This window comes from Mirounga leonina, unplaced genomic scaffold (assembly GCF_011800145.1).
Source record: "Mirounga leonina isolate KUSES-001 unplaced genomic scaffold, KU_Mleo_1.0 Mir_153, whole genome shotgun sequence".
Lineage (NCBI taxonomy): Eukaryota > Metazoa > Chordata > Mammalia > Carnivora > Phocidae > Mirounga > Mirounga leonina.
In genome coordinates this window covers 20,012,225-20,034,136 of record NW_023270387.1, presented here as the reverse complement: position 1 = coordinate 20,034,136, position 21,912 = coordinate 20,012,225, and the positions used below count along the sequence as shown (strand labels likewise).

The following is a 21,912-nucleotide window of genomic DNA, read 5'->3' as shown; positions in this document are numbered from 1 at the left end:
TATTCTGAGGGGCATATTTCCTTACAGGAGAGTAGATAGACCCTGGAGGAGGGCACCTAGGGAGGGCCTGGCTTGGTTGTCTGAAGATGGACAAGTTTCTCATTGTTGGTTATTTGGAAAGTCCCTCTGATTTTAACTGGGGAGTGGGCTTTAGCTCCTTCAAGAGGCAGGACAGGACCCTGTCCTCGTCTAATGCTTTTGATGGAAGTTCAAAAGGAAGTGGAGGCTTCTCTAAGTGCCTTGATCTACACTCTTTTGCAGCCCCTTTCTTTCCCACATCCTGCATAAAACCAGACAAGCAGGGTCCAGGGCTCCCATTGACTTTTTTTAAACTTTTTTTTTTTTTTTAATTTTATTTATTTATTTGACAGAGAGAGACACAGCGAGAGAGGGAACACAAGCAGGGGGAGTGGGAGAGGGAGAAGCAGGCTTCCTGCCAAGCAGGGAGCCCGATGTGGGGCTGAATCCCAGGACCCTGGGATCATGACCTGAGCCGAAGGCAGACGCTTAACGACTGAGCCACCCAGGCACCCATCAGACTCTTTTTATTGTCTCTTTTACAAATGAGGTTCAGGTGGAAAGAGATAGAAAGGGAAGAGCTCGCTCTCTGGCTTCTGAGCGTCACTGCCAGGAGGGATGAGACCAGCCCCCTCCCCTGCTCCTCTCTGCTCACCCCCATTAACCAGGAGGAGGGGTTCCCATCCAGAGCTCCCAGCCCCAGGACAAGCCCTTCCCCATGGAATTCCTGATATCCTCCTCAAGGGTCATCTTGGTTCCTAGAGAGAGAAAGAGGCTGGTTTGCAAGGTCCCAGGCCGGGGCAAGCAGGCCATAGGAGGCGCCATGCCTCTTCTCTTCCTCAGCCCTTCTCCTGAACCCACTCTCCTCTGGGGAGCCCAGGCTCCTCTATGTGTGACCTTGTCTTCACCCTTTGTCACCTGTTCTCCAGGATTCCTCCCTCCCCCCTCACTCCCTGGGTCCCCTCCTTTTGCTCAGAGCTCAGAAAGCCCTTCTCTCCCTCCTGTTTTCAGCGTTCCTTGGCTCAGCCCTCCTAGCCTTCTACTCCCCTTGTTTGCATGCCCTAGCCCCCACCTCTCCACGTTTCTGTCCTGGCCTTTGGCTCTGGCTCCGGCTCCGGCTCCTTGCAGGGCCCCGGGAGCCTCGAGAGCTGCTGGAGCCTCTGGAAGAGTTGCTGCCCGCTGTGGAGCAGGTGCTGGTGGCCTGGCTCCGGGATAGGAAGCTTGGTCGGCTGTAGGGGGGCAAGGTCTCCTCTGCAGCACAACAGAGAAGGGCAACCAGGCAGAGAACAGAACGTCACCGTTTGCCCAGTGGGCCACCTCGGCCTCAATCCCAGCTTTAGAGGAAGAGTTGAGGGCAGGCACGGGGCTTGGGCCATCCTGGGGGCTGAGGGAAAACAGAATGACCCAGCACATGGCCTTGACATAACAGGTGCTCCGAAACCCACCGGGAACTCCCAGACAGAAAGAGCCCTGGGAAAGGAGAGACAGAACACCCAGCCCCACTCTTCTCTCATCTGGGCTTCAGTCCTGGGAAATTCTACAACTGGGGAACTTCAGGGGATTTTTCCCAGAGAAAGCTACAGAGACAAGTGTAGGTTTGGATCAAATGCATGAACCCAACTGAGGGGGAGATGTGAGCTGGGTTGAAAACTTCAGAGTCCTTCGATGGCACGGTCTATACTATACTATCAGCCTCCAGTGCCACCTTCTTGTGTGGCAGTGAGCCTCTGGCCTGCCCTGGCCCTCCTTACCATCCAGGTGGGGACCCCGCTGGGCCCCCAGGGGCCCAGCCTGCACCATTCTCCTCTCCCCACCGCGTTCCCGCTCCCGTTCCAAGGAGGACATGCTGCCTACTGCTCTCAGCCCTAAGGCCCAGCTCGTCTCTTCCTCTGGTGGCGGCAAGGGTGGTGGGGGCAAGTCTGGGGAGAGACCTGTTTTCAGCAGAGTCTCCCACCCCTCCTGATCCCGATCTTTCTCCCGATCCTACTCCCCGGCACCAGGAGGCTGTGACTGAACGGCCCAAGATTTGGGTTCACCTGCTCCCTTCTCCAGCCCCCAGAGCTCACCCTTGGTTTCCTGCCTATTCCCCCCACTGTCACCATCTCTCATGGCCCAGGGCACCCTCACCGCCAGGACTGTGCTCCCGACGGTAGGGAACAGCCTTGGGTTTCCGGATTCGGGCGCGGGGCCCTTGAAGTGGAGGAGCCATCTCCCCAGGCACCTGCCAGGTTCTCCCTGTCCCATCAGCAGACGGGGAGAAGAGTGGGTAAGAGAGAGGATCAGGCAAGGGGCTCGAGGGTGAAGAGGAAACAAGGCTGGGGGGGCGGTATGGGGAGGTAGGGGCATGCTGAGCGTTCTGCAGACTCACCGGGGGCACTGCCGGCAGCACTGGGGACAGGGCTGGGGCCAGCACCCGGGCCAGCAGGCCTCCCTTCGTGGCTACTCAGAGTGGGCTGGGACACACTGAGAGGGGAACTTGGCCCAAGGGGCACCCTCCTGCAATGACATGAGGCCTCAGCGTGTGTTCACTCAAGAAACTCTAAGTGCCCACTATGTGCCAGGCCCCGTGCTAGGTACTCTGATGAATAAGGCACAGGCTGTCCCCCAAGGGCTCCCAGGCTAGTGAAGTATGAGGAGAGCCATGTTTTTGAAATGCCCCGAGAAGCTTGTAGAGCCACTCCAATGGAGAAACAGTCTGAAGAGAGTGAGAGACCTTGTCCGCCATCACGTTCCTTCCGGAATCACACTTCCACTCTGACACGATCATGAGACCTTCTGTACCCCAGATCCATCCATCCATCCATCCATCCATCCATCCATCCATCCAACCATCCGCAGAATAGATATGCACCCAGGGCCTATAATGTGCAAGGCACTATATACCTCCCTACCTGGGCATCTGGTGGAGATGGGGAATGTCAGTGGGGGGGTGGGGAGGGTCAGGAGGTGAGGGGGTAAGAGTGGCTGTGGACTGCTGTCCATAGGAAGATGTGGGAGAGGGGGCTTCCCCTTGGGATGGAGGGACCAAGCAGCCTCCCCTGGAGCTGGGCTCAGCCAGATGGCTCCTCTCAGGCATTGGTGGGCACCACTCTTCTGGCTCGGAGCTGGGGACAAAGAGGAAGGAGAGTAGCCATGACTGAGCAGCTTCCACTTAGCCTTCTGGTTGCCCTCTCCCCTCCTCTCCCAGCACCTCTGCCCTCCCGCTACTAGTCCCATCTGTTTAGGGCATCTGCAACAGGGCACATCCTTACCCGCCCTCCAGGTCCTCCTCCGGCCCCTCTAGGCAGCTCAGTTCACAGGAAGGGGGAGGTGGGGGCAGGGCTTCTGGCCAGTTGAGAGAGGGCATCTGAACAGGTTTTCCCAGAAGCTTTACTTTGCCTCCCCTGGCTCCTGAGAAGGGTGGGACGGGGACACACGGAGATAAGAGGCAGATGAGAAATGTCAGAAGCAAGTGCTGGGCTGGGCCCCAGAGGGGAAGGGTAGAGGATATTCTTTGGGGATACTCTGCTCAGAGCTAAAATGGGGGTGTTAGGGACTAAGTCATACCACTGTCCCCCTGGCTCCATTCTGGAGGAGCATACTGGCTCCAGGTGCCTGGATCCCCTGAGGGATTTGGGGGGAAACCCCCATGGAAGGTCTGCAGCTCCTCCCCAGCTGGGTCAATGGTGCTGTAGACAGGACCCTCTGTAGGGGCGGCAGTGCCCCGGGCGGTCTGAGCCAGGTACAGGGAGATCCCTGCTTCTGAGGAGGAGAAAGAGGGAGGCCAGGGGGGGAGGCAAGGGGCAGGGAGCAGAGACAGAGAAATAGCGGACAACAGGAGAATGGAGGGCAAAAGGAGATCCCACCGGATCAACTTCTTCCCCCACCCAAACCTTACTTCCCAAACCAGGGTAAAGGTTAGGCATGAGAGAAGCTCCCCCAACTCATATCCTCCCCAAGGACTGACCAACCTCAGGAAGACTGACAATCCTCGGCTCCCTTCAGTTTGCCCCCGGAGGTGGAGAGGAGAGAAGGGTGTTGGGGGCCAGGTGTGCCCCTGAGGGAATTAGAACTCCTCACCATTGTAATATCTGTCGTCTGGGTCAGGATTGCTGGGGCAGCAGCTCCCCCTGGGCTCCTGGGCTGAGGGGCTTCGAGATGGGTGGGGCCACGAGTCTGCTAGCCAAGGGTAGGGGGCGGGGCCAAGGCCCATGGGTGGCCTGAGGGAAAGCACGTGAACGCTGGGGACCCAGAGCCTGAACAGGCCAGCGAATTTAAGGGTAAACAGGAATTGTAGGACAGTAATGGTGAATTTGGGGGTGGCAGGTGGGAGACAGTCAGTGGCAGCGAGGCCTGGGGAGGAAGGAGAATGGTCTCTTGATGGGGGGGATTATCCTTGGGAGATAGATTAAGAGGATTACCTGGAACTGGCTCCAGAGAGGCCCTCTGAGTGTGGGAAGGACACTGGGAAGATGAAGGGGAGACTGAGTGAGAGAAGGGCCCATACTTGGGGTCTGAACCCCACTGGAGCAGAGAGAGCTTACCTGCAGGTGTGTAGGCAAAGGAGGCTTCCAAAAAGGAATCCATGGGAGAAAGAAGAGGGTAAATGGAGAAAGGGTCAGAAATACCCACATTCTTGTCCCCTTCTTGGCCGCGGTCCCAATTGCACCACTCAGCCCGTACCCTGGACCGATTTCATCAGAATTTCTAGGAGTGGGACTCAAGCATCAGTATTTTTCTAAAAGTTCCCCATGTGTAGCCAAGGTTGGGAACCCCTGATCTAAGAGACCTCAGAATCTCTCCAGACACGCCCCTCACCAGGGAGTAGCAGAAATCTAGTCGGCTCTTTTCAGCGGGCCCCGCCTTTCCACCCAGACCCCGCCTCACAAGTTAACGCCCCGGATCCTCACCACGCCCCCTCCTGCCAGGCCCCGCCCCCTCCGGAATTGCCCCTTCTATACTGAAACTGACTAAGCCCGCTCTCCCCTCGAGGCATCTTAGGGGAAGATTTTACCCGTCTCCCCAGACTCAGGTCCCGCCCCTCCGGGCCCCGCCAGTTGCCCCCAGTCCCGTCCGCTCCCTGCCCGACGGTGCCCACCGCGCGTCCCTCTTGAAGGAGCGATGCTCGGGCAGGGAGGTGGGGGAGTGGGGGAGTTGGGGGGCACCACCCCTCCCTTCTGACCCCGCCCCCACCCTCCGAGCGGTGAGGCCCTCCCGTCCCGCTCTCCGTCCGGCCCGCCTCCCTCCCCGAGGGGCGGGATCTCCAGGCTCCGCCCACTCCGAGGCCCTCCCTTCCGTCTCCCCAAGGCCCAAGTGCGCCGGTCAGCCGCGCCGCCCCTCAGGCCCCGCTCACCCGTGTAGTGGCTGAGCTCCTTGCGCTGCCTCCGGCGCCGGTAGAGGACGGCGCAGAGCCCGAGCAGCAGCGCCCCGCAGGCGGCGCCACTGCCCGCGAGGAAGGCCGGCTCCCGCAGCACCCTCGCCAGCCGCTCCGCCAGCCCCGGGCCCACCTCGAGCCCAGGCTCCGATGGCGGCGGGGAAGCTGTGGGGGTCAGAGAGGTGAGGGGACCAGGGGCCTGGAAACCCGGCAGCGAGGAAGAGGGGCCATCCCTGACCCCGTAGGCACCCCCACTCCAGGACCCACCCCCTCCAATTCCCCAGCCCCGCCCGCCCACCCCGCCTCCGGACTCACGCAGCTGCACCGACACCGGGACACTGGCCACGCCCACTCCAGCGCTGGTGGCCGCCGCGACCTGGGTCCGGTAGAGAAGACCGGGCAGCAGTCCCCGGAGCACCGCGGAGCGTGCCCAGCCTGCCGCGGACCGGTTGAGGTGGAAGCGGCTCTCATTGCCCAGGCACCAGATCTGGGGAGGCCGAGACCCGGGTTTAGAGAGTCTGAAATGGGATCCTGGCCTCACGTGGAAACTCGAAGCTCTGAACAGTAGAGGGGGCTTAGCCAGGGATCATTCAGCCCGGAGGGAAACACTCTGAAACCTCTCTCCTCTCCCCCAACCTCATCTCCAGCCCTGAGGTCATTCTAGGTTCCCTCCTCCCTAATCCTAGCCCCTAGCTCCCCCCGCCACCCAGTCCCTTCTTAAACCCTGTACCTGGTATTCCTTGATGACCCCATTTTGCTGGGAAGGGAGCGGAGGTTCCCAGGACACCGTGACACTGTTGTTGCCTTCACCCCCCAAGGCCACTGTCACTCCCTGGGGGGGACCACTGGGGGCTGGGCCCCCGAGAGGAGCATGGTGAGAAAGACAGTCATTGCCAGCTACCCCTCCTGCCCCAACCTTCCCCCTCCCAGGTATCATCTTGGGAACTGAGATAACAGGTATCCCTTCTTCCCATAACTCCCCTTGCTCTTCCCCTGCAAACTTCTATCTTCCCCCACTCCCTCTTTCCTGTTGTTCATTCATGGGCTCTGTGCACCACCTCCTTACCTTCCTCAGGAATGCTCCTGGTCACGAAGGGACTTTCAGCCCCCAGCCCCTCCTGGCCTTGGGCTTGCACCTTGATCTGAATTTGGGTCCCTGGCGGGAGTCCTCTTAGCACAGTACTTTGCTGGCTTGGGGACTGTAGGTCCAGTACTGTCCAGCTTCCCCCATCAGGACCTGCTACCCTCCAAGACACCCGGAAACCTTGCACCAGCTGGACTGGGCCATCTACCTGTAGGAGACAGGACAAAGCATACCAGAAGGAGAGCCAGGGACCACACAAGTCCTCCGGTCTCTGCCCCACCTCCAATCACCCGGTCTTCCCCAGCCACTCACCTCCCACTCTCCCGTACCCATTCCTGGAGGTCCCTATGGCCCCCGTCATCATCCCTGCCCTTAACCGCATCCCTATGCCACACTCACAGTCCAGGACACCTGCAAGCTCCGGGGCCCAAGGACTATGGGCTCCTGCATGCGCACAGCCACTTCAGCCAGCCCCCGCTGGCCTCTCCAGGGGTCCTCCACTGGCCTGGATGGGTTGCTGTCTATTGACCAAAGAGCCCACTCAGCCGGGGCCACCAGGGACAAGGAGTCAGACTGAAAGTGTGCCTGTATCCTACCTTGTGCTGCTCCCACAGACTGCACTACTTAGTACTCCAGAACACACCCCAGGATCAGGAGGAGGCTGTCAGGGGAAGAGCTTCCAGAGGTGGGCCTGGGTGTCCAGCTAATAGGAATCTACTCTCTGCACTTTAGAGACCTCAGTTCCTTATCTCTAACATGAAGATGAACCCTCCAAGGTCCCTTCTAGTCCTAATAAGCTACATTATCTGTGGGTAAAAGGCTCAGAAGTGAGGGGCTACCAAGATGACTGGATTTCCCTCTCTCCCCTCTTCTCTTGTCCCCTCCACGAGAGGGAGGCGTGACCTCTTCCAGACCGGGCTACCAGGAGAGGCTGGGCACAGCAGAAAAGAGCTGCTATGCTGCCCTAGTTTGGAGGGGGGCACTCTGCAGTGTTTCGTGTCATATCACCGAGCTAGGGACTCTGACCTTACTCACCCTGGGTGCGCACAGGCTCAGAGACGGGGCTGGGCTCACTGAGGCCCCAGGCTCCCACAGCGCGCACCAGGAACAGATAGGTGGTGCCGGGCTGCAGACCACTGACCATGTGTGTCTCCAGCCGCACGCCATCTGCCACTGTCCGCCAGGTGTTACCAACTGTTTGACTGCAACGGGAATGGGGTGACAGAGTTGTCTGAGCCAGGCACCCCCCACTTGTCTACTCCCTCTCGTCCATTCTCCTCCCCTTGGGAGAGGGAACTGGCAGAACTCTCCGCACCATAGCAAAGACCCTGAGGACATAAGATCCCCTTCTTTTGACTTTCCAGGTTTGCATGTAAAACTTTCTCCATACCTGAAGGCCTCTATCACATAAGAGGTGACTGTGGCCCCCGCCTGCGGGTTGGGTTTCCAGGTCAGAGTAATGCTGTTCTTGGTGATCTCAGTGACCACTGGCTGAGAGGGAGGCCCTGGAGGGCTACTGGGTTCTGTAGGCGGCTCTGGTGATCCTCCCCAATCTTCTGCAGTGAGGAGATAATCTTTAAGTAGAAGAATGGGAAAAGGACGGCCTCCCATGTAACCTGCCCCCTTCCCAGAGACGCTAAGGAGCTGTGATAGGGGCGACAGTGGAGAGGGGGACGGAGTGAACTAACCCCTACTCACATCTGCCTCCCAAGGGCACCACTTCCGTCCTTCTCCTCCCCACCACCGTGGCCGTGACATTTGGAAGTTTAATCAGTGCTGGGGCTCGGGGAGGTACTGACTACTTTCGAAGCAGGTTTGGATGGAGGTGTTGGCAAAGCAAGGGGACAGAGGCAAAACTCACCCCGCGTCCTAAGCCAGCTACTCCATGTGGCCTCCCCTGTGGAACTCTTGGCCACACAGCTGTAGAAACCCATGTCCATCTCCTGTAGGAGAAGATAGAGGGCTGGCAAACTGGGGATGGAGCAAGGTAGGGTGAGGGGGTGGAGGTGGGTGTTCAGAGGCTGGGGAAGGCGTGGTCCACTTTCGGTGGTCTCAGAGAGCAGAGGAGTAGAACTGGAGCTAGTCCCAGCGGGTACTTACGAGAGGTGGGCACGTGGACCGTGTGGCCGTTCTCAGTTACTCGAGTCCCAGGGGGGAGACTCACCTGCACACTGGCGATGTACAGGGTACCGTTGGCCATGAGGCTGAGCTGGAGGTCATCCCCCTGCAGCCACTGCCCATCCTTCTTCCATTGGACGCTAGGTTGAGGGTTCCCAGTCACTCTGCATGGCAGCCATACAGAGGAGCCAAGTGCCAGCGTCTGATTGGCTGGTCCCTGGAGGATGATGGGAGGCAGCCCATCCAAGGAGGAGGCTGAGAGAGGAAGAACTTGGGCACCTCAGGAGAGGATCCTGGGTTCAGGCCACCAGCCCCTTGTCTTCCTTCTCTGCTCCTTCACTTGTCCTCCCCCTGGAGACTGGAGGGGCTTCGATAACCATCTGTAGTCTCTGCCTGGGACCAGCCACCTATTCGTGGTTGCTGTGGCTGATTTCCAAACTTCAAGGCCATGTCTCAGGAACACGCCCCTCCCCTTGCAGACATATTATATAGAATCCAAGAAAAACAGGTATCTTTAAGCCATTACTTCCTTTCAGGCCATAAGTCCAGGCCTATCTGCATGAGCACCTACCTCTTTTTACCTCCAACAGGGCCTTGGCCAGGATGCTGCCGGCCACACTAACAGCCTGACACACGTAGTAACCAGCATCCCCGCTCTGCACATCAGTTATGTTGAGCTGGCCTCTGGGAGAGACTGAGAAGCGCCCCTTGGGCTGAAATGGCTGACTGGGGAAAAGCAGAACCTGGGGACAGAGCAAAGAACCAGGGTAGGGAATGAGCAGGCAGCTGACAGAGAGAAAGATCCCTATTCCCATCAACCCCAGAATTCAGAGAATTCCTAAGGTTCTAACTCCAACTCTGTCCCCACCAGCTAGTTATATGACCTTGGGCCAACCAGTGAGATCTACTCACAAAAATGTGGAAATTTTATTAGATGATTTTGGGGTGAACTTCCCAGCTTTGTGACTTACAAGTTAGGAAACTCTGAGCAAGCTCTTTAACCTTCCTGAGCCCACATTTCCCCAAATTTGACTCTTAGGGGATAGTTACGAGCATTAAATGAGTAATCGTGAGAATCTTTTAACACATTATGTGATAAAGGTTAAATATCTTCCCCTTTTTTCTGGCTCTATGTTACGTAGATACACGGAAGGTAGGGAAAGAGGTTAGGGTCACAGGTAAATGGCACATGGTTGATCCCCTGATGGATACCTACTACCCTCTACTACCATCAGCATTTCTATTCATTTAAGAATCTAGTTAAAATACAGCAATCCCAGATGCTAGAGAAGATGTTGGAAAATTGTGGCTGTGGATTTGGAAATGAGGTAGTGGGAGAACTGGTTTTCCACTGGGGTGGGATTAGTCAGACTTATTTTATTATACTGCCCCTGTTTCCTAGTAGCAAAATTCCCACCCTTCCCCTAGTGGTTGGTACTCATGTTGTGTAACTTCAGTGAATGTTCCTTCTGGTTCTCAATTGAGCAATCAGTTTGCCAAGGTGGGTGACTGTGAGCGCCCCCTGGTGGAAGCCCCTTGTAAGTAGATGAGCGAGTCGTGCTGTACCCTGAGCAGCTTAGGAACAGTACACTTTCCAGAGCAGCTTATTAAAGCCCAGGCCCCAGGTGTCTGGGAGAGGAGGCACCGACTAGATTTGCCACATCTTCAGGACAGCCTTGCCTAAAATAGAAGGATTCTGGGCGCCTGGGTGGCTCAGTTGGTTAAGCGACTGCCTTCGGCTCAGGTCATGATCCCAGGGTTCTGGGATCTAGTCCCACATCGGGCTCCCTGTTCCGCGGGGAGCCTGCTTCTCCCTCTCCCTCTGCCCCTGCTTGTGTTCCCTCTCTCGCTGTGTCTCTCTCCATCAAATAAATAAATAAAATCTTAAAAAAAATTATCAAAAATCTGGAAGCGATCCTTCCAGTTTTTTTAAAAAATAATAAAATAAAATAAAATAGAAGGATTCCCCAGGGAATTACCATACAGGACTGTTTCTTCCCACCTAAGCATTATTAACATCATTTCTTTTTGAAGTGTTCAATACGTTCCAGGCCTTTTATATTCATTATCTTATTTAAGCCTCCCAAATAACCTGCAAGGGTTTCTGGGAGGACCAAAGGTAAAACGGGACCACAGAGCGAAGTCTGCAGAATGTACAAGGAGGGAGGCTAAGACCCAGAGGAGAAGCTTGTGGGAAGTCCCACAGAGCTGGCCACCTACTTGACTTCCCTCCTTTTGCCAGAAGATGGCAGGTGGGGGGTTTCCTTTGGTCTCACATTGGAAAGCCACACTCTCTCCAGGAGCTGCCATCTGGTCCTGGGGCTGGGTCACCAGCTGGGGTGGGACTGGGAAGGGGGAGGGGATAAAGGAACAGGGAGTCAGGGCACTCAGAAGGGAGACTGAGGGAACAGGAGAGAGAGAAGCCCAAGCCTGGCTTAAGTAGGAGCAGATAGCCAACTCTTGTTTCAAGCCTGCTCAGCTTTCTCCTCCTTTCTCTCCTTCTAAAAACTCTCAAGTGGCCTACCCATATCTCCCACCCAGTCCTTTCTCCCTCGTTCTCCTCTTCACCCCGTCCTCCACGTTCCCTCATCTCGTCCCTGCTTCTGGCAGTCCCAGGTGGGCCCTCACCGTGAACACTGAGGGAGCCAGAAGCTTCAGCGCGGCCCACGCTGTTCTCAGCCACACAGGTGTAGGTCCCCTCGTCGTCGGCACTCACACGCCCAATCCAAAGGCTGTGGTCACTCCGGATCTCATACCTGCTCCACTCCCCACCCCCAGGCTGGGTTGGCCACAGCTACTGACCCCTTCTCTCTCCCCCAAGGCAGACACCAGAATCAGGTACATAAAGACAAGGTAGGCCCCAACAGGGACCGAAGCTGGAATCCACGGACCCATAAAATGAGATGGGACTAGATAGGGCAGGGGCCACAGGCTCTGGGAGACAGATTTCTCTGTGTCGTCAAGTGAGATGGTGTCTGCCTTCCAGTTTTCTAGGGCAGGGTATGCTCTTGAGCTGGTTGAGTCTCCTTACAGGCAGGAGGAGGGGGATTCTCACCTGCCTGTGGGCAGTTCCCCATCCTCCTTGCGCCAGCGTAGACGGGGTGGGGGATCCCCTTGCACCTCACATGCGAAATCCACAGGGGCATCTGCCAGGACCACCTGATTCACTGGTCTACGCAGGAATGAGGGTCGCTCTATGGAGCCAGAGTGAGTGAATCGTCAGGGGATCTACAAAGCTTCTTACTACCCAGGCTGCACACCCCTGTAACCCCCGTAACCCCCAAACTCCCTGTGCCTACCCAGTACCACAAGTTCAGCTGCCCCACTCTCCCGTTCTCCTGCCATGTTGGAGGCCACACACACATACATCCCTGCATCACTCTTGAGTGTATGTGACATCATCAGCTTCCCTCCACGAATCTGCAGAGTAATAATGGTAACTTTGGTCTTTGTAGCCATCAAAGCATATTTATTTATTTATTTGATCCTCCCAGTAAGCCAATGAAGACCAGTGAAGAAAGTTGACACACTTATCAGATAAGGAATCCTTAAATGATCTGCCCAAGGGAGTGGGGGGGTGGGGGGCTCAGCTCTGTGCTTGCTCCCACAGCCCAACCTACCTCCCATGAATTCCTGGGGCATCTTACTCCCCACCTATTTTATTCCAATTCCATCCTATCCATCCTTAACTTATCCCTCACTTAATAGCTGACTCTCCATGCTCAGCCCCCTACCTTATGGCCCCGCCCACCATGATGGCCTTGTCCTGCCCACCCCCCCCCGCCCCCCCGCGTCAGATCCCCAGCCATGGCACCACGCCTCACCGTAATCCTTCCCTCCTCCTCCTTGAGTTTTGCACTGTCCTTCTTCCAGGACACGGAAGGCTCTGGGTGGCCACGGGGGGGCACGCATTCCATTACCGCTGGCTCCCCCACTGCCACCACCACGTTTCCAGGGGACTGCCGAAAATCATCACGGAGGACTGGAGAGAGAGATAGACAGGGACAGAGACAAAGAGAGAAGGAGAGTGAGTGACCAGGGGAACAGATGAATAACTGGGTTAGGACACAAGGGAAGTGTTTTGGAGAGGGGTGTATCACCACAGACCTGCACTCCTCCCCAGGTGCAAAGATACCAGGCCCACTTCCTCCTCTGGCCAGGGCGTGGACGTTAGACACCAAAGGTCACAGTCCCAAAAGAAGATGCTGAAGGGGCTGAGACTGGGGCTGGTTCTGGATCGGCTTACCTGGTGCCCTCCCGCCTCTGGTTGGAAGCAACCAGAGGACAATGCGACTCTCACCTGCCACTTCCAGCGACGCATTTCTACTAGCCGCTGCCCCCAGGTAGTTGCGCGCCACGCAAGTGTAGACACCCTCGTCGGGACGCGCGCGGCGCCCGTGCACGATGCGCGGGAAGAAGAGGGCGCCGCTGGGCAGCAGCAGGCGGTGCGCGCGCGGATCCTCGCGCGCAGTGGCCACTCGCGCCCCATTCTTGTACCACTCGATGTTAGGCCGCGGCCGGCCCTCGGCGCGGCAGGGCAGCGTGGCCGGCTCGCCTCGGGAGACCAGCAGATCTGGCGGCTGCTCCACGATGCGCGGCATCGCGTCCTCCGGCTCCACCCTGGATGCTGAGGGCAGGGGCGTTGGCACAGAGCATTTCCACCGGGAAATTAGGGGACAGGATCCAGAGAGAAAAACAACGCTGTCTGCCCACGCTGTCCCCCTTCCCCCTGTAGGGGTCCTCTGGGCAGACACCCCCACGTTCCTCGGCTGGAAAGGATATGCCTACAGATGGGCATATCAGTAGAGGAATCAGGACACAAACTCCTAGGCCGGCTTTCTAGGCTGCCTAAAGACACCAGCCTTCTCTCTGGCCAAGGTTAAGTGGAGAGTGACTGGGCCTTGTCTGGGCAAGTAGACCACCCCTCTAGTCCACGGGTATTCAATGTCCCACACCGGCTGGTTTGCAGATTGTCCTTGCTCCCTGAAGGGGTGCACCAGAGCCAACACGTGGTCCTTGGCCTCTGCATGGTGGTGGGCCCGAAAAATGGAGAACGTGGGCCAGCCTAGAGTGTCTTAGAACAGGTAAAACGAGAGTGATCTGACTGGAGTCTGGGACTAGGAGAGGTTCTTAACCTGGAGTCCATGAATGGACATAGAGCCCTTCATTGTCTTTTTTATTTTTTATTTTTATTAAGTAAACTCTGTGTTCAATTGTGGACTCGAACTCATGACCCAGAGATCAAGAGTTGCATGCTCTGCCAACTGAGCCAACTAGGTGCCCTTCTTACTGACTCCCCAGGCAATCATGCTTGGAGGAACCTGTGAAGTCATGGGAATTGAATGAAAATGGTAGTGAAATGTGAATAACATTCCTTTTCTAAGAGGTGCAGAGTTTTCAACAGATTCTTCTCCAGGTTGATGTAGCGGAGAAAGGCTAAGAATGCTAACTAGGAAGGGGATTCCTCTCCTTCCTTTGTTTCATCCGGTTCACCTGCATTTTCTGTTCCTGCCTCTCACTTGGCCTACAGACTCCTGCTGGCTTCATCTTCTGCAGTTGCTTTGGGATCCAGGATCCTGAAGCCCATTAGGCCAGACACTCCCAACTTTGTCAAAAGTGGATTTGTAACCCGGTGGCGGCCAGTAGGCACCGCTGCTGCCTCATCTAATTTGGTGTCCTCAACTAACCAGGACTACCCTTCCCCCGCCAGCGCCCCCTCCCACTCAGTTCCAAAATCCACGGGGACTTTTAGCTCCCAGCCTCGGTGTGGGATTGGGCTTCATGTCCCCACCCCTACTCTTAGAAGTTCCTATGGAGACAAAGCTGGAAAGGGTCGCCCCATGCTGACATTGTCCTGGGGAGAGTTTATTTAACTGGCTAGGACAAGATCAGTTTCCCTCCCACTTAGGGAAGGGAGTAATTTTCTCGATTTCCTTCCTTCCAAATGGAAATCTCTGCTTCTCAGCCATCTCTTCTCTGGCATCCCATCCCAGTCCCAGTTTAGGCAGAGCCCCATGCCATGGTAGAGCAACTAAGAGCTCAGGGATTGTCCTGGAACCAAGTAGGGCTGGGATCTCAGATTTGACACTTCCTAGCTCTACGAACTTGGGCAAATTATGGAGCTTCTCTGAGTCTCAGTTGTTTGAAATATGGGAGCAGTGATAAGGCTGTCATAAGACCATTATATATGTAAAGCACTTGGGGGAAGGCTCAATAAATATGGTAATTCTCTGATTACTTAGGGGCTCTTCCTCCCTAGCCCACTGGACCTTATCAGATTCTATCAGGCCCCAATATTCCTTTCTGCCCCATCGCATAACCTTAGGGTGTAATGGAAATAGGTTTGTTATCACTAAGCTTTGTGTTGCTTTTGTGACCACTGGAGTACTTTTCAGCTTCTCTGAATTTGTTTCCTTAGTTGCAAAATGTGGCCATCAGTAACTTCCCTACAGACCTCCTTACATCTTCAAGTGTAGATGAGACACCGTATGGTGACAACACTGTTAGAACGCTGCGGAGTACAGGGGTGTGTCTGCGCCCTCTGTGAGAAGGGTTCTTCTATCCTGAACCTCCTGGGAAACTGAAGGGGGGCCAGGAATTTGGACAATTCCAGCTCATTTCCCACCTTCTTCGTCCCTGCTCCCTCGTACATACCACACCCTTCTGGGCGGCCCTTTCCCCCTAATTCCTGTAGACACAGCTGCCGGCGCCCTTTCCCTGGAATTTCTTCCCTGTCATTCCCGGTCTCAGGAGATGCTCCCGACAGCAGCTAATGAATAGCTAATGATCATGCTAATGAAGCTCTGGGGCTCCTCCCTCAGCATCTGGAGTACCCCCCACACAAACACATGCACACTGCCCAGGTCTGCTTTTTCGTCATCTTCGAGTTTCTAGGACCGTGCTGCCCCTAGATTCGAGTGGGTGGATGTCAAGGGATGGGGACTGTGGAGGAACCAGAGGGGAAATCCTGGGCAAAGGTGTCCGGGAAAGCGGACTTCCCGACGGGGCCGGCAGGGGGCGCGATCGGGCCTCTCCCCAGACTCCGCTCTGGCCGCCTCCCCGCAGCGCTAGGGGAGAGCGCGCTGTCTCCGTGATTTATTAATCACCGTAATTAGCGGTAACGACCTCGCCGCCCGCGCAGCCCGCCCGCCGCAGTCCTGCCGGGTGGGCCGGCTGTGAGTTCCACCTTGAGGGGCAAACTTCTAAGTTCCCTAAACCGCTCTCCGCTTCTGTCGCCCTCTGTAGCAAACACTTTTTTAGCTTCAACATTTTAGCTTCCTCACCCAAGTCCTAAGTGAGTTCTTGGAAAACTTAGGGTCCCGAAGAAAAACCTGCTAGCTGGGTGGGTCACCAGGTGGCGCGGCTTGGCCCAGGCCCGCCGGCGACGGCGTGCCCTCTTCTGCCCTCCCTGCCGTGGGTCCCGGCCTCTCTTAGCTCGGTACTTGCCCATCACCAGCCACGGTTCTCCTCACTTGGGGTGGCCGCTGGGGTCGGGTGGGCAGATGGAGAGCAACGGACTTAACAGTCATCTCCTCCCAAGCCCTGGATCTTCCGCCGATACCCCGACTCAGGTGCTCCAAGCCCCAAATTACCCCTCGGTTCCCACCCACCCCTCCCGCCAGGCGCTTGGGAGGCTCCGCTTAGTCCCAGATCTTGAGGCAGGAGCGCGTTGGCCTCCCCCTCCACGCCGCCCTCCCACCTTACCCCATCCCTTGATCCGACGTCCTCACTGGGCAGGGTCTTACCGTTGAAAGAAGGATCGCCGGGGGGCAGCAGGCTGTGGTTGAGCGCCGCCTCCGAGGAGTTGAAGCCGAAGAGCAGGTCGCTGGAGTTGGAGATGTCCCCCGCCAGGGAGTCCGCGAACAAGTTCATCTGCAGCAGTGTTTTGAGCAGGTAGCGCAGCATGGCGCGACCCAGTTGGGACCGGGGCGGGGGGCTCGGGGCCCAGCCCCTGGGTCTGAGACCCGCGGGCCGGGAGCCGTAAGCCCCTCCGCAGCCTCTGCCCGCTGCCCCAGCCACGGTGCCGCTCTCCTGCCGGCGCGCCTGGGTACGGTGCGTGCCTCCGCGTGCCCTCCTCCTTCCCTCGTCCTTCTCTCCACCCCCCAGTGCCGGGGTCCCCCGGGAGCTGGGCGGGAGGAAAGCAGGTGCCACGCCGATCACGGCGTAATTAAGGGATTAATCCGCCTCCCTCCACCCCCCCCCCCATCCCCACCCCGATGGCCACTAGCAGGGCCAGAGACTAGAGTCGCGTAGCGCGCGAGTTGGAGTCCCCGCCCCGCGCCCCGCGTCCCGGGTCGGGATACTGGACGCCGCAGGAGAGTTCCCCTCCTTTCTCAAAGCAGCCAGGATGAGGGAGGAGGCTCTGTCGGACTCTGCCCTTTTGACTGCCTTTAAAGCAGGAATCCCATCTCTCTTTTACCCGCCCTTAGGCTAAGACCAAGAACGCTCCTCTAGCTCTCAAAGCCCTGGTTTCCATTTCCTCCCAAGTCCCGGCGCTTAGCTGCGAAGTGCTGGAGGCTGGGGTGGTGTGGAGTGGGTGGGGAATAATTGCACGGCGGGTCCACCCCTTTACCCGCAGTCGCTCATTTTGCAGCCGAGAGACCATGGGACAAGGTGCTGCGTCTTGACCCAGAGTCCTGCTCCAGACCCTCTAATCTAGTAGTAACGGCAGGAGATTCAGCACGGATAAAACTGGAGGGGACAGGCCCTGGGAAACAGGCATTTAGCATCCATATGCATACCTCTGGCATCTATTTGCATACTTCTGCAGTACCGTGCTCTGACATGATTTATTAAATTGTTACCTTCTTGAGGAGCCTGCAGGCAGATAGTCCAGGAAAAGACAAAGAGAGCAATATTGTTTCTGTAAAGGCAAGCGCAAGAGAAGAGAAGGGCTTGATGCAAAACTCGTGCAAATCCGTTCAAACCCCATAAAGGTTTTCCTTCCAAAGGGGAGCAGTGGGGAGAAACCATGACCCCCTCTTCTCCATCCAGCCTGTTTCTGAGTTTTCTGCAGTTCTTTTTACCTGAAGATCTCCTAGTCCCCCGCCATCCACCTACCCGTCCACTCGCGCGTGTGCACACACACTCACTCGCTCACTTTCCTGGAAATAGCGTTGAGGTGTCAAGGGGAGAGAGGGACCTGGGCCTACCTATCTGGGGTGAGGCCGTGTTGATGGCTGAGTGGTGGGGTTCTAGCCCAGTCATCAGGCTCTGTATGATGAGATCACCTTCGTGGGGTGGCTGCCTCTGACCCGGGAGGGGCTAGGTGAATAGGTCGAGATCCAGAAAGGTGGATGCTACAGGGTCATAGAGCCCACAGTAAGCACATTCAGGAGTTGAAGTGTCAGGCAGACACTTTGTCAAAGGGTGGGAGGCTTGTCCCAGAACTCCACCCTCAATCCACACGCCATCCCCTTGATCTAAAAACTAACATGTTTAGACGAACCATGAGAGACGATGGACTCTGAAAAACAAACTGAGGGTTCTAGAGGGGAGGGGGGTGGGAGGATGGGTTAGCCTGGTGATAGGTATTGAGGAGGGCACATTCTGCATGGAGCACTGGGTGTTATGCACAAACAATGAATCATGGAACACTACATCTAAAACTAATGATGCAATATATGGGGATAATATAAGAATAAAAAAATTAAAAAAAAAAACTAACGTGTTTAGGTGTCTCCCTACTCGCCCTCCACACCCACCCTCTCGCATCAGCTCTGCGCTGGACGGACTTCGCAAAGCCGGAAGCAAAAGTGTTAGGGGCTTGGGGTGCAGAGACCGCCGGAGGAAGGCAGCGCCCTGGGAGCTGTTCTTTCAGCACCTCGTCTGCCCCTGCTGAACTTGGGGTCAGGCGCCCCACAGACAGCTTAAATCCGAGCCGACCTTGAGGCTGAGATGAGTCGGGGTTAACAGACGAGAGAGGGGCTAGCGACACATTCTCTCTAATGCACCAGCATACTAAAAGATGGGATTTCACACTGTCCCTTGTTCCAGGGCCAGGCAGCACTCAGGTAAGAGACCGTTAAGGACGGGATAGGTTTCCCTCACCAGAAATCAATCCGTTCAGGAATGACCCATCCAGAAGTGCATTCCAATCCCATATTTGCCAGTTGGAAGACATCACCGTTCTGGACTTCAATTTCCTCATCTGATACGGAGAAATTATACTACTTTCTCTGCTCTGATGCTTCAGATTTCTGGTTCTGGGGCCCTGTGCTCTGCCTCCTGCTGACTGGGGTCACCCAGCTTCCATCACACCAGAGGCTAAGCCAGGACAGAAATCCGGGGTCCTGGCACCTGGCCCTGCTGTGGGGCTCGGAGGGCTGCGGCAGAAGGAAACTGCGTCCCACCATGTAGCTCCTGCCCCATTCTAATCCCACGATTTGCTCCCGGTTGGCCTCTCAGCAAACACAGGGCCTGCCAGCGTCTAGGGGCTTGTCACCCTGTTAGCGGATTTGTTCCCGGAGACGGCTCAGTTAATTGGCCCTTTATTCGGGGATCAGGGCATATTTGCTCAGGGTTCCCTGAGCGGAGGCTGCAATTCAGCTCATGGGCAAGGCTGCTTCCTAATCCTTGTCATCCTGGTTTGGAGGCTGGACAAATAGTGGGACCACTCTCCTTTCTGGGACTCTCCTGGCCTGAATCTCCTGTTCCTCCTCTACACCTCGCCTCTTCTTGGGATGTTCTTTTTCCTATTCCCACCTTTCTTCTTGTTTCTCTCTGTGCTTTCCTTCTTGGTACTTCTCTGTATCTCTAGAATACTCTCCCTTTAAACAAACTCAGACCTAATGCCAAAAGAGGGTGAGTACTCAACTGGGGATACTGGAGAATAAACACCTCTCAAGTTCCCTTCCCCTGCCCTGGTGTTCCTAGAGCCCTGGGTCTAGGAGACGGTGAGACAGAGAGAAGACGGAGAAGGCCCACCAGGGGTCACACCTTCCAGTTCTTTCCTCAGCCCTCTCTTTCCCTTCCTTTATCTTAAAGTCAGATGGGCAGTCTGGAAACTGGCCCTGCACCTTGTCAAGTCCAGCTTCTCTCTGGGCTGTTCCCAGGCCATTCTAGAAGGAGTTTTCTTCCTATTTGTCTCCTCACTAGCCACGCCTCCCCTCCCACAGAATACCAACACAACTCCGGCTTCTCCCTCTTGCATAGACAGAGTAAGTAACTCCCTGCATCTACCTCCATTTCCTTACCTGTAGACTGTAGGTGCTCCTGTAGCACCTAAAACACTCTGAATGTGTGCAGTGAAATTGGGGAGCCCTTGTGTGGGGGTCCATTCAATTGATTTATAAGTTTCCACCTTGGACTGAAGAAAGAATCAGAGTTCAGGGCCTCTCTCTTCTACTGCCTCAGGAGACTACTTCTTTTCCAGAGTCTTATCAATAATACAGTCTGCACTTTAAAAAGGGTAAGGAAGAGAAAAGGGGGTTTGGAAGTTGGCAGAAAGAAGAGAGAGTAGCCCCAGGCAAGGAGAATGGGGAAAGTTTGTTCTGCTAGGGTTATGGCATCTAGGGGAAAGAAGTGTGTGTGTGTGTGTGTGTGTGTGTGTGTGTGTGTGTTGAGGGAGAGAATAGTTACCCCAGGCCAACTTCCTTGGCCTAGTGCCAGCACATAGGCCAGAGAATGTGGCAGGGAATTTTCAGGGACCAAGCTGGGGACTGTATGGGAGGCTTCTTGGTGGTCCCAAGCCTGCAAGCCAGCTGGTGGTGGATGAAGCTGCTGACATGTAATTGCCCAGGAGGGCAGTCTGAGGACAACCCCCCATCTCACACTGATTACTGCCACTGTCTGTCTTCCCAGTGCATGCACACGCACACACCCCCGCCCCCCCCCCCACACACACCGCCCAACCCATTTACATCCCCCTAGAGCCTGGAGCTTCCCATTACTCTCTCTGCCTGGACCCCTTCCCAGGGCACTGGTACACATTGAGCATATGTGTGTGTTTTGGGGGTGGAGGGGCAAGGAACTAACATCTGTCCCTCACCCCCACTAGGCTATGCCTGTGAATGACCCAGCAGGGTTGCTGGCTTCAGAGTGATGATGCCAGGGGGCAGTGACCCAGCCAGCAGGGGCCAGAGGGCCAAACGGGAGGGGAGATCAGAGAGCAAAGAGCAGACACCCGGCTGGAAAGCAGACAGCAGGAGCCTGCCCCCCGCAGGAGCCAGGGATTGCTGGCTCAACCCCTGTAGCTGCTGAGATAATAAGCCAGGGCCCCCTGCCCAAGAGTACCCCTTGCCCCACAGGGTTCCAGTGGAGGAGCCTGCTTTGCAAAGGACACTTTGCAACACACTCCATCAAGTCTTGAAATCTGGAGGCAACTGGGCAGAAATATCCAGACCCCAGTACAGACGGAATGAGGGCTAGAGGAGAAAGAGCTTTCCTGGGTCCCTTTTATAAAACTTGGTACAGAGCAAGCACTCCATAAAGACTGGTTTTGTGAATACATCTGATGAACTAGTTAGTCCTCACAACTGCCCCCTCAGAGCTCACCAGCTTCTCTGCCTCCCCCCTTCCCTCCTTATATTCATTTCCCAGGGCCACTGTTACAAAGTACGACAAACTAGTTGGCCTCACAGAGCAGAAATTTATTCTCTCCCAGTGCTGGAGGCTAGAAGTCTGAAGCCAATGTGTCAGCAGGGCTATGTGCTGTCGTAAGGCTTTACGGGAAATCCTTCCTTGCCTCTTCCAGACTCTGGTGGGTGCTGGCAGTCCTTGGCATTGCTTGGCTTACCCATCCATCATTCCAATCCCTGCCTCCGTCCTCACATGGCGTTCTTCCCTGTATGCCTGTATGTGTGTGTGCGTCTTATATATATATAAGGACAGCAGTCACTGGGTTAAGGTCTACACCAATACAGTGTGATCTCTTCTTAAACTAATTCTCTCTCCAAAGATCCTATTTCCAAATAAGGTCACATTCTGAAGTTCCCGGGGGATACGAATTTGGGGAGATACAATTCAACCCAATATGCTTTCTTTTCCTGTTGTTCTTCCCTGCTTCCCCCTCTATTATTCCTGGTGCTCTCCTAGGCGCCCCATTTTGCTGGTTTTGAAAATAGTTTTGTTATTATAGGCATAATACATACACAAGCAAAAATACCCAAGCAGAATAAGAGAGTATGAGATGAATAGTCAAAGTCCCCACCATTCTTTTGTTTTTAAGATTTTATTTATTTAGGGGCGCCTGGGTGGCTCAGTCGTTAAGCGTCTGCCTTCGGCTCAGGTCATGATCCCAGGGTCCTGGGATCGAGTCCCACATCGGGTTCCCTCCTCGGCGGGAAGCCTGCTCTCCCTCTCCCACTCCCGCTGCTTGTGTTCCTGCTCTCGCTCTCTC

The 21,912-nt window shown here is 55.8% G+C and overlaps 1 protein-coding gene across 3 annotated transcripts; it reads right to left on the bottom strand.

Moving 5' to 3' along the window:
* Positions 1–682: 682 nt before the first annotated feature.
* ROBO3 (roundabout guidance receptor 3) lies at positions 683–16,478 on the bottom strand. Of its 3 annotated transcripts, XM_035009210.1 has the most exons (28): positions 16,319–16,478; positions 12,874–13,200; positions 12,398–12,555; positions 11,873–11,993; positions 11,629–11,767; positions 11,202–11,329; positions 10,794–10,918; positions 9,145–9,316; positions 8,620–8,828; positions 8,317–8,398; positions 7,846–8,011; positions 7,491–7,657; positions 6,855–6,976; positions 6,438–6,663; positions 6,102–6,223; positions 5,687–5,858; positions 5,351–5,536; positions 4,542–4,565; positions 4,419–4,461; positions 4,078–4,217; positions 3,565–3,759; positions 3,270–3,408; positions 2,910–3,122; positions 2,387–2,514; positions 2,146–2,253; positions 1,770–1,937; positions 1,091–1,269; positions 683–776 (listed from the first exon to the last, which is right to left on the bottom strand). In XM_035009210.1, exons 1-28 carry the CDS (start codon positions 16,476–16,478, stop codon positions 765–767), a joined length of 4,131 nt encoding a protein of 1,376 aa, XP_034865101.1. In that variant the 3' UTR covers positions 683–764. The 3 variants fall into 3 exon arrangements, with proteins under 3 accessions (XP_034865101.1, XP_034865102.1, XP_034865104.1); XM_035009211.1 differs by lacking the exons at positions 5,687–5,858; positions 6,102–6,223; positions 6,438–6,663; ... (11 more) ...; positions 12,874–13,200; positions 16,319–16,478 and having other exon boundaries at positions 4,542–4,704; positions 5,351–5,433; XM_035009213.1 differs by lacking the exons at positions 3,565–3,759; positions 5,351–5,536; positions 5,687–5,858; ... (13 more) ...; positions 12,874–13,200; positions 16,319–16,478 and having other exon boundaries at positions 4,542–5,224.
* Between the last annotated feature and the right edge of the window lie 5,434 nt (positions 16,479–21,912).